A 17,335-nucleotide genomic window follows, 5' to 3' on the forward strand; every position below is an offset into this window, starting at 1 on the left:
TATGTGGCTGGTGCCTTAGCCACTTGAGCCACAGGCGCCGAGCCCGTTCTTCCATTCTTAAGGAGCTTACCATCAAATTGAAGATAAGAGAAAATCAGTTCTTTGTCATTGTTTTGCCCAGTATGACTACTGGGAATATTATTAGAAATTGATATTATCAATCTGTTTAAAAAATATTAAATACTCTTTTTAAAAAATACTAATTTATTTTTGGAAGTAGTATCTTGCTTGTTGCCCAGGCTGGGAGTGCAGTGATGTCATCATAGCTCACTGCAAACTCTTGGGCTCAGGTAATCCTTTTGCCTGCTCTTAGCAAGAAGCTGAGACTATAGCCCTCCACACCTGGCTAATTTTTAAAGTAGAGACAACGTTTCACTATGTTGCTTCAGGCTGGTCTTGAACTCCTGGCCTCAAGCGATGCCCCCACCTCAGCCTACCAACTTGCTGAGTTGCTGGTATTACAGATGTGAGCCCTTTTTTGGCCAAAACTACAGTTGAGCAAAGGGAGCTGTCTTTTATTTCTGGAGATCCAAAGAATTATTTTCATGGCCTGGACTTCTGAACTGAGTATTGTACTTGTTTATTTTCTTTGCATCCATCCAATCCCATAGTTTGTCTTTTAGGAACTCCATGATTACACAGTTCTCTAGTGCTTTGTTTTGGAATTGTAAAGGTGGGGGAATGAGGTATAATAAGAGCTGAGGCAATGGTGGGGTTGCTTATCATGTTTATAGTGTGAGCTGCTACTCCACCAGGCAGCCTCCTTGGCTTTTCCACACTTTTACCACAGACTTTGCTTCTAGGAATTTCCTCCATTGCAGTTGTTGGTTTAAATAGCTTTTTGCCTTACAGGATATATATTTTTGGTCTATAAATACTACTAAATTGCATTGTTGAAGCTTTAAGTGAGACTTTCACTTAAGAACCCAGTAGGATTAATTTCTGGGAAATACTTGCTGGTATTGTTTGTATATTAAGCTTAGTGAAGTTTTAAAATTTATGTTCTAGGAACTCAACAGAGGCAATTATTATCCCGACTGCAAATTGACCCAGTAATGGCAGAAACTCTGCAGATCAGTCAAGGTTGGTAATATTTAAATTTTCACTGTCATCTAGCAATTTTCAGTTGCCATTTCCATTCCTTAACACATCATTTAATGTGCCTTGTATCTCTTAGATCCTGCCCTAACATGCTATGTTTAGATCTGTGAAAATAAATAAGGGCGAGGAGATAAGATCTACATTTTCTTCATGTTATATGCTGTTTTTATTTTTTGCCTCATAAATTTTCTTCCTATCATGCATCATGCCATTCCACCTGGGTCCCTAGTACCTGCTAGCTGCCCACTCTCCTGCTGTCAGGGATAACTTGAGTCCCTTTGTTACTTTCCTTCTCTATCCAGTTTGCGTCATTGCCCTAGGCTCCTTTAGCATCCTGTTTTGCCTGTTCAAACTTATCCTTACTTTTTACTTCACTTTAGAATCTTAGTGCCAGGACCACATCTAGGATTGTTCTACAGGCACTATTATTTAGAGTAGAATGTCCATAGTTGACCACCTCTTTAAGTTGACCTAATTTTCATAGATTAGACAAGTACCACATGTACTAAAGCCTAGTTCCTTATGTTGACCACCTCTGTATATTGACCAATTTGTTACGGTCACTTGGGTGGTCAATTTACAGAGGTTCTACCGTAATTGTTTACCCATCTCACCTGTCACCTCCCCTGACACACACAGTACATGAACTACTTCAGGACTGGGCTGGTGCCTTCCTCATCTCTGTGTCCTCATTGGTTAGCCCCGGCCGGGTAGATGTTCAGTGCCTACAGAATGACTCCTGGTTAAATGCAGGGGAGTCACTGGTCCTGGAAATCTTCTCATTCCTTGTGTTCCCCCTAAGTCTGCCCTTCGTTGGAAGCTCTGGTCCTTTAGCTCCTTCCTTTTACCCCTCTTGAATTTTTTTTCCCTTTATGACCCCTAGTTAGTGACCATATCCCCTGACCTTTCCCCAGCTTTCCATCTCAGAAAGGTGTTCTTTTCTTCTTGGTTAAACTTTACCAGATGCCACCCAGCTAATGAACATCATCATGCCGCCATATTCCTTCAGCTTTAGTCTCCACCTTCTCACTCCACATATGGAAGTATTCAGATATACTCCATCTTTGATGCTGCCCTCTCATCTCCCAGCATTCCATCCTGCTTTCTACATAAGAGTATTTTCTTTCAGAAAGTTTAGTAGCATAGGTCTATAAGTCATATCCACTTCCTCAGCTTTTGTGCAGTCTTTCTGTTTTGTTTTCCTTAAGTTTCCTTTTTGTCCATAGTGCATGCAACAGTTTGAAGCCTCAAGTACTACTTTGAGGCTTATGAATGGTTATAACCTTTAACTTACCTCCTATTACATCTTTATTTCTAAGAGCCCCTTTCTTTCTGCATATTCCATTTACTTTAAAAATGTGCCAATTTTGTTTCATGTATGCAGTGCTTTTTCTTCGAGGATAATAAAGGTTGTCTTGACATCCTTCTTCCCCTTCTTGGTTTTGTTTTCTGTTTGTTTTGACTGTCTCTCGTAATAGAGATTTTCCTCAGACGTTTTGGAACTTTCAGTTTTTTGTTTTGTTTTGTTTGGGGTTTTTTTCGCAGTTTTTAGCTGGGGCCGGGTTTGAACCCGCCACCTCCGGTATATGGAGCCAGCACCCCTACTCCTTTGAGCCGCAGGCACCACCCCCTCAGTTGTTTTGTATTTAAGAGTGGGCCACTAAAAAATGCACTGGTTTTGTAGGTGCATGAGTTGGGGCATGGGGGACTTTTGGTTTCATATTTGAATGTAGAATCTGCAGTAGAGAGTGATTTGTCCTGTCTAGTTTGGGTGTGCTTGATGTGTCAGTGGTTTCTGGTCTTTTCTCCCTGGTTGGTCACCTTTGCCAAAGAAAGATCTTGCAAGTAATAGCCTAGTTGCCAGAGTTGTGGGTGCTAAGTGGGGAAAGAAGACTGGGGGAAGCACCTCTGCATTATTTATTATGCAATGTTTACTTAGCATCCCCTTCCCCATTTTTAGTATGGCACTTCTTTCAATATACCTGGCTTCTTTTGGTCAACGAACCTCTATCCTTAATTTCTCTATGTCTAAAGCTCCATTTCTTCCAAGGGACAATGTATGAAATGGATAGAAGTTATCAGGAAAACTAACTGCCTTTAAAAACATAATTTTAATAGTTATATTTAGATTGGTTTGTTGTAGTGTCTTTTCAACAGAGATGTTGATGCTTCATCCACGGCCCTCTCCAGCAGTAAGCAGCAGGAGAAGCACATCTCCAGGCATCCCATATGTCTTCAGCATAGAGGGGCTGGGGAGATGGGCGCCGTGTGGACCAGAACAAAACAGATAAGTGGAATTTGGAGTTTAGGAAGAGTTAACTGCTTTTTAAATGGACACTCTGACTTACCTCTTTTTTGCTTTGTCTTTACCATTTCTTTGCAAGCTCTTTTCTGCTAATTTCTCAGCCTTTGGAGAATTTAGATCTTATATTGCTTCATTATTGGTTTAGAATTTAGCTGTTGCAGATCTTCACTGAGTTAGTTCCTACTCAGTCTGTTTTCTGCTTTCTAAATGTGGCTCCCCTTTTACAGTGACTTACTTTATGGGTTTATGCTTTTATTTAAACAAAACAACCGTTTTTGACACTATTGTGGGGTTAGAGGAGGGAACAAAAAACAAATGCATGGATTCAGCCCATGTTCTCCATCCAGATGTCACTCTCTGTCTGGCCTGTCTTTCAGGCTTCTGTGTGATTCAGGCTGCTAACATTCGGCTTTCGGAGGTGACCAGCAGCTTGTGTAGGATGGAAAGCTCTGTTTTCAATGCACACTTTCCTAAACTCCGTAGCCCGTTGTATTCCCATGTTTCTTTGATCCTTCTCTCTCTCTTTCTCCCCACCCCTCTCATTTTCATTCCTTCTCCTTTACCAGCTTGTCTCGTGCACTTTCCCTTAAAATGTTAGTTAGCTTTGCCCTGTGTCCTACACTCAGCATTATTTTCATCTCTTCTATATTCTCCCAAGGTGTGAACTAGTAAAACAGCTTCACTTCAGGTTGGTGACAAGGAAAGCAGCAGCCCTCGGGCCAAATTCTGGGCTTTACTGTTGCTCTCTGAGACTTTAGTGATCAGTTAAGAACTTAGAGCTACAAATTGGTCATCTATAACATGAGAGGAAAACTCTTAACTTTTTTAGGCTTCAGGTGAGGATCAGTGAGAGATGACAGCCCTGAATACACCTTCTATTTAACTCTTTTCCTTATTTCTTTTCTCTTGAGTGTCAAATTTGACTTTTCAGCTTCCTCCTGGACACAACAGCCCCACAAAGACTTCCCAGTGAATAAATTGAATGAACTCTTGTCTTTGCCCTCTCTCTTAACTCAGCTTTTTCTCCTTTCCTGTTTCCCATCTGTTTTCTCCATGTCTGTCTCCTTTTACCACCCCTGGTATCCTGGCTGGGGAAGGCAGGCCTGCCCCTTGGTGGGGTAGTGATGGGAAAGTGCAGCTGCTGTGGAGTGCTCCATCAGGGAGCTCGGCCTGCCTCTTCTCCCCCTCTTGATTGTGTTAGAGTAGGACAGAGCCTCACCATCCCTCCTGGGCAGCAGCCTCTAAGATCTAGGGCTCCAGTCCTTTCTTAAGACTCTTTTTCCAAAAACTTGATTCGATCAGATCACTTTTCTACTTAGGAATTCTTTTGATTTCTTGTTACTTCCAGACCAGAATCCGAAGTCTCTGATACAAGATCCTTTATTGCGTGCTTCGGCTTTCCTTGCCTCTTACCTGCTTAGCCCACTACACACATATATATCTTACCTTCTTGTGAAAGCCCCTGCCTTTCTTGGTTTCCCTTTGCTTAAAGAGTTCTATTTACTCTCTCACTTTCTCTCTCCCCAGTTCATTCCTGTGCATCCCTTTAATACCCACTTCAGATGTTTGTCCTTGGTGAGCTTTTCCTTGATTCCCCAGCTGGAGAGGGTTGCTTTCTTCATTACCTTTTTGGATCACTTTTAGAGTCAGGAAGTTCTGGAATGATGTGTTTTCTTCATCAGTAAATGAACATGAATGATATCCTGTGAATTTTGGTCTCTGTTTTTAACACTTAGCTTTAAAAGAAGTGCATTAACTTTAGTCCCTCGGCATATTGATAGGCTAGACCTGGGCTTCAGGTCTTAGCATATTTTATAAAATAGTCTTAGGAAGAATGTTACAGATGATGTGAGCTTTTGGTTATTTGCATTGAAGGTCGGTGTTTTTCTTGCTATAAATTTTAAAAATGCCCATTCGTCTTAGGATTCCCTTTCAAAATACCTTTTTTCTATAACCAGGTAGGGATTATGCTACTTAGAATTCTTTTTATCAGGATCTTTTCTTCTCTGTAAGTGGTACTGTGTAAAATGAGCAAAACAGATTTTAAGAAAATAGTTTAGTAATTTGTGTGAATCATAATTTTAGGGAGTATTAGGACTCTTCAATTCTTCATGTTTTTAGGAAAGACTATTGTACTTTAAAGGGTATATTGTTAATACCCCATTAAGTACCCTCATGAGAACCTTTCTCTACTACTGTAGGGAAGGAGTGTTAATTAGAATCATTTGTAATGTGCCATATGAGGAAAAGGACTCCTTGAGTTCTTTGAAAAAATATTTGGGATAGAATTATATCCCTGTTCTGAATAGAACCAGTTGTGATTTTCTTTTGAAAATAATTATGAATATATAAAAGATTGACAGTCTTCTCACATGTGTGATGTTGGGAATGCAAGATATATTCAAAAGTAAACATTTGTGGCCAATTTTTTTGGCTCAGATTACTATGACATGGAATCCATGGTCCATGCAGACACAAGATCATTTATTCTGAAGAAGCCAAAGCTGTCTGAGGAAGTAGTAGTGACACCAACCCAAGAGTCGGGGATGAAGACTGCAGATACCCTTCGGGTACTTTCAGGACACCTTATACATACACGGTAGATGGTTTCTTTTTCTTGTGTAGATACGTTGTATGATTAGATAGTGCAGGTTAACCATTAGTTCCCTGCTTCCCTTTCCCAGCCTCCAGCATAGAGTGCTTTTATTGATTCAGTAGTCAGCTGGTGAATAGTTAGCCAGATTCAGTTTTCAAAAATTTCATTTCATCTTTCTTATTCAGAAATCCATTAACCTTTGAGAAAAAGATCAGTGTATGATTTAATGCCACTGATAAGATTCTTTTCTTTATGCACATCGAGGAAATAAAATTTTAAAAGCCAGGTGACCTAATCAGGAACTCTCTCTGAAGAGAGAGAGTTAACACATCAAGTTTGGGAGATTCTTTCCTTAGAAAATGGACTGTGTGTTCTATAAGGGAACACAAGTGCAGATAATAAAATTGGTGTGGATGTAAAACTGCTGGCCCTTGTGTTCTGAGCATCGATGCTAATTCTTTGGTTTAATCTCCATGTTAACCCTTTGAGGATCAGGTGGACAGTGAGGTCAGGGTTGAGGGAAGATTGTCCTTAGTAAGTGCAGGCTGGAGGGTCACTGTTGGTGATGCTGAGTAATCGCTTGTGGCTATAGTGTGTTAGCAGAAACCCACTAATGCTGCACGTGGAGTCCTACTGAATCTTTTTTTATTGAAGCAAAAGCAAGACGAGAGTGATAGTTCTACTGAAGAGCACTTTAGGAGGCTCAGCATTTTGTGTTTGTTTCCCTAATTCTATGGTATTTTTTATCTGTCTGGCAGAGATCTTGTACAACCAGATAAACCTGCAAGTCCCAAGTTTATAGTGACGCTGGATGGTGTCCCCAGCCCCCCAGGATACATGTCAGATCAAGAGGAGGACATGTGCTTTGAAGGAATGAAACCCGTAAACCAAACTGCAGCCTCAAACAAGGGACTCAGAGGTCTCCTCCACCCACAGCAGCTGCAGTTGCTGAGCAGGCAGCTTGAGGACCCAAATGGTAGCTTTTCCAACGGTGTGTTGAGAGTTCAGACTTCCCCCTTCTCAGGGCGTGCTGTCATTGTGAAGGGAATCTTGGACTTGTTTCTCTCCCTTGAATATTGGTCAGAGCCCTTACTTTGATTTGTGTTCAACAGTGGCCTTTTAACCACCAGTTAAATTTCAGACTATTTCCCCTGGGTATGTTTCATAGGTGGGCTATTATTCTGGTGCTAAAATGGAGTTGAGCCAAGGCAACTAAAAATACTTCTCATTATGTTTGTTAACAGATGAACCATCATTCTTGATGCCTTGTTTACCCATTTTTTTCTCTAGAAACCATACTGTCACTTTCACCTTGTACTAGCAATAGTCTTTTGTAATTAATTTGAGAGAAAAATGAATTTGGTTCTTGATGCTATTTCTATCTCAGTGAAGTTTCTTTGAAAGGACTTTCTGACCTAATGTGTCAAGATACTTCTTGGGAGTGTAGGACAAAAACTACTAATACTTGGCAGAACTCAGGTAAATGCAGTTCAGACAGTGCCATGCTCTTAGGCAGGTGAAGTTTCTTACCACCGCTGCTGCTTTTGCTGGATCACCACTTGCATTTTCATTCATGATAGAGAACGGAAACTGTGCTTCTCATATTCAATAAAATTTTTAGGAAACACCTCTTGACTCACAGGGTAGATGATTACTGAATCTTATAAATGAACAAATGGAAAGAAAAAAACTGATGGATTTTGAAACTTTTTCTTTGTAATCCTCTTGATAGAGATGAAAATGTATTGAATACCTTTCTCAGATTTTAGGGGGAGATCAAGAATTGGTGAAGAAATAACACTATTAGCTTTAACCTGAGTGCTTTTCCTGCTGCAAAATAGTTTTATAATTTTGATGAGTGGAAGGAATTGAAAATCTCATCCTGGCTCCGCACCCATAGCACAGTGGTGAGGGTGCCAGCCACACATGCCGAGGGTAAAGGGTTTGAACCTAGCCTGGGCCAACTAAACCACTGCAAAAAAAAAAAAGAAGAAAAGCCAGATGTTGTGGCAGGTGCCTATAGTCCGAGCTATTATTTGGGAGGCTGAGGCAAGAGAATTGCTTAAACCCAAGATTTGAGGTGCTGTGAGCTGTGACGTCACAGCACTCTACTAAGGGTGACATAGTGAGACTATCTCAAAAAAAAAAAAAAGAAAGAAAGAAAATCTCATCCTATCAACAGGAAGAAACATTTTAAAAGTAACAGGAAGAACTGCAGTAGTGAGGCAGTGCAGAATTCTTGGCCTTTGTATGTTTTGTGGAAAATATGAAAATTCTTGTGTTTTTACTATTTGTGATTTTCAATTTGGTAGCTTAGTAATTTGGTCTGTTAGGATCTAATTTTGTTTAAATGTAAATGTCCACGTTAGGATTAGTGGTGTATATGTAGTAGCAAAAACATTGACTGGTGTGGAGACAGCTGTGATGAGTGGTGAGCCTCTTCCCCCTTGCTTTGAATAGAAACTCAAAATGTTTTACTGTTGCTCAGAGATGATACTTTGTAATACTAGGACATCAGCTGAGCCTGGCTGACTGGAGAGACTGTTGCCTAACAAGTTACCAGGAGTCTCTGGCCTCTGCAACTCTTCTCTTGGCAGGGAGTTCGAAACTTTGTAATTACTTTTGGTTGGGTTTTTTTGAGAGTTATTTCAAGGGCATTACATTAGTGACATCTGTTTTAAGCTGCCCCTGCCCCCATTAATGGTGGCACAGATTTTATAGCTTTCAATAAAAAGTGAATTTGCCTCTTAAAACTTCAGGAAAAATTTTAATGGCTTATGAGGTAAATGTCAATTGGGGAAACCAAAGGCCATGGCCTTTGTATGTGTGGATTAAAGTTTCTATCAGGAAGGTAAAGTTTCCTTATGAAGTATTAAATTCTTTCCTATTACTTTTGAGTACTTTACTACTTTATTCATTCTCCAACTAGTGAGTATTCTCTCAGACTTTGATTTGTACTGGGTTCTTAAGTGTATACCATAGTCTAAGACATTTTCTCAGTAGGGATGACACAAACACTTAGAAGTTAGAAAAACTCCTTCCAGTCCAGTCAGATTTTCTTTGGAATTGAGAATACTTAGGTTTCTTAGAGCTAAAATAAATGACTTAGTATTTTTAAGTAGCATAGAAAAATGTATATATCAGGCATAGGCAAGTTAACTCTTTGATGCTCCCATCTGGGCTGCATGACTGGATTGTGTGCCTTGTTCTCCAGTAATGTGGATGAAGTTGGGACACTGGAACAAACAATAAGTACTCAGGGTACTAAGTGCTGCTGCTGTTGGTATGTTATGAATTGGTTGTTGCCTGATTTTGTTTTTGTTTCTTAAGAGATAGGCTCTCACTCTGTCACCCATGTTGAAGTACAGTAGCACACTCATAGCTCACTATAACCTGAAACTCCTGGGTGGTCTTCTCCCCTTAGCTTCCTGAGTAGCTAGTACTACAGGCATGTGCTAATTTTTTTTTATTTTTTGGAGATAGAGTCTCACTCTGCCCTGCATAGAGTGCAGTGGCATCATAGCTCATAGCAACCTCAAACTCTTGGGCTCAAGCAATTATCTTGTCTCAGCCTCCCCAGTAGCTGGGACTACAGGTACCTGCAACAACACCCAGCTATTTTTAGAAATGAGATCTCCCTCTGGCTCAGGCTGGTCTTGAACCTGTAAGCTTAGGCAGTCTACCCGCCTTGGCCTCCCAGTATATTAGGATTACAGGTATGAGCCACTGAGCCTGGCCTATGTGCTAATTTTTTTTTTATAAATATGAGGTCTCACTCTGTTGCCCAAGCTGGTCTCCCATCTCCTAGCCTCAAGTGATCTCCCTGCCTTGGCCTCCCAAAGTGCTGGGATTATAGGTGTGAGCCACCCTGTCTGTCCAGGGTTGGCCGTTTTTCATTCTTTCCATTTAATCATCAGACTCTGAGGAAGGCATTATTTTCTTTTTGTATAGGTGAGGAAACTAAAGTTCACAGGGGTTAGATAATACTTGCCAAAGGCTCTAGCTAAGCTACTAGATTGCAGAGCCAGATTTGAACTGCCAGACCTCAGGCAAGAGGAATAGAAGAATGCAGTTGAAGTACTATTTGCTTTCAGAAATGCATAGGTGAACCATAATGTGTAACATCCACGATGTGGGGGATTTTGTTTAGGGTATCTCAGGCCAGAAAAGTTGGCCGCAGAATCAGCCCATAGGTGTGGTTTATTTGTTTTATTCAGTGCTCTAAATTTGAATCAGTTGCCAACATTGGAAATTTCACTGTCACATGAAAAGGCAGAGTTTGGGCTTACTTTAAACAGGAGAAAATCTGGCAACATAGGTACTACTTTTCCGTGGCTTAGTAGTAGATGATATAATTGGATGTGACACTGTGAGTGATGTGAGTGGGCATACAACTGCTTTGTAGATTGCTGTTCCCCACCTGTCCCTTTGTGTAGCACACCATTCTTACTCCGTGAACTGCCTTCTCCCTTGCAGGTAATGGCATTTGTGACCCATGGTAGGCAAAAGTGTTTTGCTCTCCTTTCAGACATTGCTGTGAGTTGAGCACCTCCATTTAGGGAATTGAAAATACTCAGCAAGTGGGAAAACTTTTATATGATTTGGACCACTCTTAATTTTGCTGGAATTTCAGAATTAGTTCATTTTCCTTATCACCAAATTTGTGTTTTCAGTTTCCACTTAATTTTATTGGCTTACTTTTATATTTAATTTATCTCTTAAATAATGTTGAGAATTAGAATCTTTGGTGAAAACTTTAGTCCTAGTTGCAAAATCACTGTCCACTTTCCTTTCACAATGAGAACTATATATTCTCATTCTTGGTAATCTTTTATGGGATTCTATTATTAGTGTTGATCAGATTATTTGTGATTATTTTATATGGCTAAAAAGTAGATTTTTTTAAGACTGAGGTTTAAGGAAAATCTGTTGCAGGTGGCATGTACTGAATTGATCATAACTGAGATATTCTAAATTCCTTTTCTTTTGTAGCTGAGATCAGTGAACTGAGTGTGACACAGAAACCAGAAAAACTTTTGGAACGCTGCAAGTACTGGCCTGCTTGTAAAAATGGTGATGAGTGTGCTTACCATCATCCCATATCACCTTGCAAGTGAGTAGCATCACACGGATTCTGGTTTTCAGTTTAATGGCTATATCTTATAGCTTATTTTGCTTTTTCTTTTCTATGGACAAATTATATAACTAAATGCAATGGTACTTCCCACGGCCTCCCTGAGAGCAGCAGACTTCTGTGGCATGTTTTTGCTGGGGAGGAGGCTTTGTTCTCAAACCTGTGACTTAAACTGATACCTGGGTTGAGAACTCTGCGCTTTAGCAGATGTTAACTCCTATTGAGTTATATGATATAACTGTTCCAATTGTGTGATTATGTTCATATACGTAATGAGGAGTGGGAGGCAAAGAAAGTTACAAGTAATGAGAAAATATTTTGGACTTGGGTTAAATCTTTCTTCAGTGTAATGAGTTTTATGAGATGCTTTTAGAATTTTTATGTCTCGGTTCTATAGAGGGAACCTTTCCATGTTTTGACTTCTTTAAGGAAATTTTAATACGGGATTTATATGGTTGTACACTTAAGGAGACCATGGGAAGAGTCTTTCCAGCAAGCCTTGCATGTAGGATATGCTTTTTATATTGAATTTACCAGGGAAAATAATAGACCTTGCAGAGAAAGTGGTATAGAAAGATGCACAAAATAAGCTGCTGCCTTTCGTGTGGCTTGGCTTACATCAAAAAGCTGTATTACCTCAAGCTTCAGAATGGACATTTGTGTCCTATTTTGATGTGTAGCTGCCTTTGAATAGAGTACTGAATCCTTTTTTGTTTCTTCTGTATTTCTTAAAACAAGTAGTGATAAGATAGGAGCAGAGATAAGAAGCCCCTCCTCAAAAACTGATAATGTGCTGAGAAGATGAAATGTGAATAATGTGCTGTTTTTGTTTGTTTTGTAGAGCCTTCCCCAATTGTAAATTTGCTGAAAAATGTTTGTTTGTTCACCCAAATTGTAAATATGATGCAAAATGTACTAAACCAGATTGTCCTTTTACTCATATGAGTAGAAGAATTCCAGTACTGCCTCCAAAGCCAGGTTAGTGCCTTTCAGTACACACTCCATTGGGTAAAAAAGTAGAAAGGGACATTTTATGACCGTAAGGCAAAATTGAACAAAAGAGGGGAATAGTTTTAGAAGTAATTTTGATGTGAGCAGTTAATCTCACCAGTGTTCAAAAAGTAAATGTAAGTCTTTTCCTTGTTGCTATAGTGGGGCGTGTTTATTGTTTGTGGCAAACAAATCTTGCTCTGTAAACCTTATTTTGCCTTTATTCTGTAAACCTATCTTTCCCTTCCTCAATAAACTTTCACACTTGCGCTGCAAAAGAAAAAAAAGCAAGTGTGACTATCCTGTAGTATTATTATTTTATCTTAAGTAATGAATATATGTATCTATATATATACACCAGCCTTACTGTTCTATTTTAAAACTAGTTCTCACTTAACATAAAAACATCAGTAGACTGGCCCGGTGCCTGTGGCTCAAAGGAGTAGGGCGCCGGCCCCATATTCTGGAGGTGGCACAGGTTCAAATCCGGCCCTGGCCAAAAACTGCAACCCCCCCCCCCCCCAAATCAGTAGACTGCATTAAAAATTATTTAGCCAAACAAATTTGATCAATCTTTGTTCTTATTTTTGTCAGCAGTGACAGCACCACCAACACCCTCTAGTAGTCAGCTCTGCCGTTACTTCCCAGCATGTAAGAAAATGGAATGTCCTTTCTATCATCCGAAAGTAAGAACTTTTATTTTCTTAAAAGTCAGTTTAGTGGCAACTTGTCTATGCTGAGATGTGTAAAGTCATTAGCAAATTGAAGGTTTGCTTTTTTCCCCCAGTTTAGCTTCTTTTTTGTCAATGGTCTTTAAGATTTTGTTCCTTAGTTGTCACTATACCTCTGTCTGGTGCCTTAGGCCAAGTCTGAGAATATTTAATGTGTTGGTATCCTAAAGTACTCACAGGAAAGAGGCTCATCTTTACATCATATTCTCCATTCTCTGCTCCTAAATATGTGGGTGTTTTTTGATGAAATCCAGTAGGTACTGCTTAATACCATCCAAACTTATATGGATGGTTTTAATTATGTGTTATAAGAATAATCAGTGCATCTCCAACTGCACAGTTGTTTGGGTAAAGGATCTCCTTTTTGCACTAACAGCCTGAAGACCTGTGAAAAGCCTTTGACTTGCCCCAGCTGTAACTGGGCACAGCTAGCTACTCAGTAAAGAGTATAATAAGGGATGATTAGAGCATTGATTAGAAGTTTATATTGTATGCTAAGCTTCCTTTTGAAATTTCACTCGCTGGGACTCTCTTGACTAGGATTTTGTCTTTCAAAGGGAGGTTTCTTTCCCACGGCTTTGATACTATTAAAAGAGACATTATAGAGCAGATCTCTTACCCTGTTAATGGTGGTAGCCTGTTTACTGTCATCTCAGATTGTTGTGTTTTTACTTGTATTAAGCTTGCAGATGTTGTTGAAGCTCTGTTATCTTTATTTAGCATTGTAGGTTTAACACGCAGTGTACAAGACCGGACTGCACATTTTACCATCCTACCATTACTGTTCCACCACGACATGCCTTGAAATGGATTCGACCTCAAACCAGGTAAAAGTTAAAATTAATTTTTCTTTATTTTCTTCTTTTTTTGAAACAGAGTTGAGTCTCTGTTGCACTAGGCTGGAGCACCATAGCATCATAGCTCACAGCAACCTCTAACTCCTGGGCTCAAAGGATCCTCTTGCCTCAGCCTCCTAAGTAGCTGGGATTACATGTGTGTACCACCACACTCAGCTCATTTTTCCATTTTTAGTAGAGATGGTGTCTCAACTTTTGTTCAGGCTGGTCTCAAACTCCTGAATTGGAGCAGTCCCTCCTGCCTCAGACTCCAAGAGTGCTAGGATTATATAGGTATGCGCTATTGTACTTGGCCTAAAATTAATTTTTCTTTTTTTATTATTATTTTGAGACAGAGCCTCATGCTATCGTCCTATGTAGAGTGCTATGGCGTAACAGCTCACAGCAACCTCAACTCCTGGGCTTAAGCGATTCTCTTGCCTCAGCCTCCCAAGTAGCTAGGACTACAGGCACTCGGCATAACGCCTATTTTTTGGTTGTAGTTGTCATTGTTTGGCAGGCCCAGGCCAGATTCGAACCTGCCAGCTCTGGCGCCTTATCTGTTTGAGCTACAGGTACCACCCATAAAATTAATTTTTCTATTATAATTTCTAATTCTTTTCTAATATGTAGTTTCTTATATAAATTTGGGGGAAATTAAACAGTCCCTTTTTTATTCTTTGCTCTTTAATTTTACAAGGGCCCATGTGACATAATTTACTACATGGACCAAACTTCGTTTTATTTAGTGATTACTTTTTTACTTAGATCACATTTCCTTTTTTTTTTTTTTTTAACTTCTGATCATATACTACAGCCAGCAGGAGTTTGTATATATACTGCTTATGAATCTAATCAGTTTCCTTAGACATTAGCAATTGTAAAATATGCCAGGAAGTTTCAAATATTATTTTAGTGTGGCATATAAATTTAATTACATGTTTTATCTGCTTACATAATTGAATGATTTTAAAATATTTGATATTGTAATCTTCTGACCAGATATTGTCTAAAAATATTCAGCTTTTTAGCTGAGCTATATGGTATATATGGATGCGAAGCAGATAATTTAAAACGTTTTTGGTTCTGTTCATTCAGCGAATGACAGCCAGTCCTGCCAGGCAGAAGATCATGCGGTTTAGAAGTTTCCATCTACTGATGAAAGATATTCTTCAGAACTTGTCAAATCTTTGAAACTTGGAATATATTGCTTTCATAATACGAAGTTTATTGCCTATCTGAAGTGTCTGATTTTTCAAGTTTGTAAGTTTCTCAAGTGATTTTAACATTGGGTGTTTTTTTGTTATTTTGTTTTTACAATGAAAAGATAGTTCAAGGAAAGGCTAAATTCTATTAAAACATTTGAGGCATGTTTGTACACTGCTGTTTTAAGTATCAGCATTTGTAATGTGACATCACTGTTAGTAACAATGATACTGTAATTCAGGGCTACATGATTGGTGGGCATAGAGAGAGAGATACAGTGAAGCAAGTCTCATTCTAAAAGTTGAAATTTGCTGCATTCACTTTTCCCAAAGATCATATAATTTCATAATCTACCATGAAAACAGGAGTTGCCAAAATAACTGAGAAGGCTTAAAATAGTCATTCAATTTTGCTTTTTAATTTTTAAGTGAATTTTGTTTGAAAAGCATGATAATACAGGCCTCTTGGATTGGGAGCTGCTTTGGTAAAGTTTCCCGGTTTCCTTTCCTTCTGTGACAGGATGAGCGAGGTTATTATGGAGGGTGGAGATAGCTAGAGTAGCAAGTATGAAAAATAGGAACAAGTCCTTACAGTGCTCTCATTTACTACGGACATAGGCTTTTTTCAGTAAGATTTTGGGGGAACTATGTTATGACAAAATTATACAATTTTTTTACAAGTATATACACAAAGTTTCATAAACAGACTTTAAACTCACAAGATTATAAATACATATATATTCTCACATTCTGGAAAATAACATTCTCAGCTTCACAGAAAATATACTTAGTTACTACTGAAGGTAACATTTGAAATGTAAAAATTAGATTTAAATGCTATATTTTAAATAACAGGCTATAATTACAGAGATCAGATAGGTAAACTGCAAAATAGGATGAAACTTGGCCTACTGGATCAGTTAGAGTTTTGTGTGTGTGGTTTTTTAAAAGTTAAGGCAAGAAGTGTCAAATTTAGAGTTAAAGAACAAATGGATCACTGATATCAAAGACTTGATGTATAGTACTGTTACAAATTAAAGCTTAACAGGTGGTTAGAAAAAAGTGGATTAATGCGAAAGGAATAAGGACTCAAAAATTCACAGGACCAAATTAAACTATCTCAATTAAAAAAAAATTCATTGACTTGCTTAGTTATATACCCAAATGGTAATAAACCCATATCTGTAAAGTTCCGTGTTTTAAGATCATGAAGCCAGCAGTGTTTTGTGGCTACTGCTCTTCCTTTGAAAGAAGAATTAATTAACCAGTCCCATTTGGTAAGTTGCAGTTTGCTGTGCTGATCCCAGAGAAAGACTTGAAACATGAGAAGAAACAAAGACAAAGCACACAAGAGCAGAAGGCTGTTGTGTTAGGCTTGGGTGAAATGACAATTCCACTTCATTTTAAAGGTTTCCTCAATTGAATTTAAGGCATTTGTTCATTCCAGTTTACTTGAGATAATGATGCTTTGCATCTCTACAGAAGAAAGTTCTGAATTGTTTAAATTTCTGGAAATAATTAGACGTTTAGCTATCATTTATAAATGTTACATATGATGACTGACATTATGTTTGCAAACTCATCCTAGAAGAAGTGCTGTATACCTCATTGTTAAATATCACTATAGTCACCTTCCAAAGTGCTCCCCTTGGGAAGCTATGCACCAACACTAGCACCTCGTTTACCCTTCAAAGCAATTTTGGAATTCTTTTTCTGGACTGGCCATCAGAGCTGTTGTCATAGGAAGTCTTGACAAGTTCATCAACTTGCCACTGGGTGTTTATGTTGGCAGCACTGAACAAACAACTTGGTAAGGTTTTATAACCTTGGCATGTCATATTGACTATGTGTGGTGGTGTCTTGCTGAGTGGCATTCGTTGTTGTTGCATGTTTTTGTGTGCTGTATGACAACAGCTCTGATGGGCATTCCAGAGTTCCAAAACTATTTTGAAGGGTCGACTAAGCACTGGTGTTAGTGCATAGCTTCCCAAGAAGAGTACTTTGATGGTAGCCATAGTGATACGCAGCCGTGAGGTATGTAGCACTTTTTCTAGGATGAGTTCATGGACTTAATTGTCAGACTTTGTAGGTATATTCTCAAGGTGTCACTATAAAGAACATAAATGGAAGACAAGGGCTTAATTTAATTTAGTTCAGCCACTTTACAAGGAAATAAAATGCTAAAATCTGATTATTTAATAGACAGGGCCTGGAAACACATTTAAGAGTTTTTCAATCATTGTGGTTTATGGGCAAGCTAAGGTTGCCCCCAAAACATTGGTTGGCTGGATAACCCTAGTATAAATAATGAACCACCACAATAAAAGGATCACAAGAAAGGGAACAAGCATGACTAGGAGCATGTTTGGTGATAAGAAGTGCGCGGTCCTGGAGTGCACAGTGTGCTTTGGCATGCATTTTATATATAAACAGGACT

General features: G+C 38.9%; 1 protein-coding gene across 5 annotated transcripts in view; it reads left to right on the top strand.

Annotated features, from left to right (window-relative positions):
• The window catches only part of ZC3H14 (zinc finger CCCH-type containing 14), a 58,906-nt gene extending 42,891 nt beyond the window's left edge, over positions 1-16,015 (top strand). For 2 of the 5 annotated variants that reach the window (XM_003786969.3, XM_023511531.1), the window contains 8 exons: positions 1,009-1,083; positions 5,846-6,005; positions 6,761-6,993; positions 10,995-11,115; positions 11,978-12,114; positions 12,721-12,812; positions 13,578-13,684; positions 14,792-16,015. In XM_003786969.3, coding sequence (XP_003787017.1) covers positions 1,009-1,083; positions 5,846-6,005; positions 6,761-6,993; positions 10,995-11,115; positions 11,978-12,114; positions 12,721-12,812; positions 13,578-13,684; positions 14,792-14,798 — 932 coding nt within the window. In that variant the 3' untranslated portion in view covers positions 14,799-16,015. The remainder of the gene's footprint in view (positions 1-1,008; positions 1,084-5,845; positions 6,006-6,760; positions 6,994-10,994; positions 11,116-11,977; positions 12,115-12,720; positions 12,813-13,577; positions 13,685-14,791) is intronic. The other 3 variants (XM_023511530.1, XM_023511533.1, XM_023511534.1) reach the window with 3 other exon arrangements.
• Positions 16,016-17,335: the final 1,320 nt, after the last annotated feature.

The sequence above is a fragment of the Otolemur garnettii genome, unplaced genomic scaffold (assembly GCF_000181295.1).
Source record: "Otolemur garnettii isolate 467f Iridium unplaced genomic scaffold, OtoGar3 scaffold00020, whole genome shotgun sequence".
Lineage (NCBI taxonomy): Eukaryota > Metazoa > Chordata > Mammalia > Primates > Galagidae > Otolemur > Otolemur garnettii.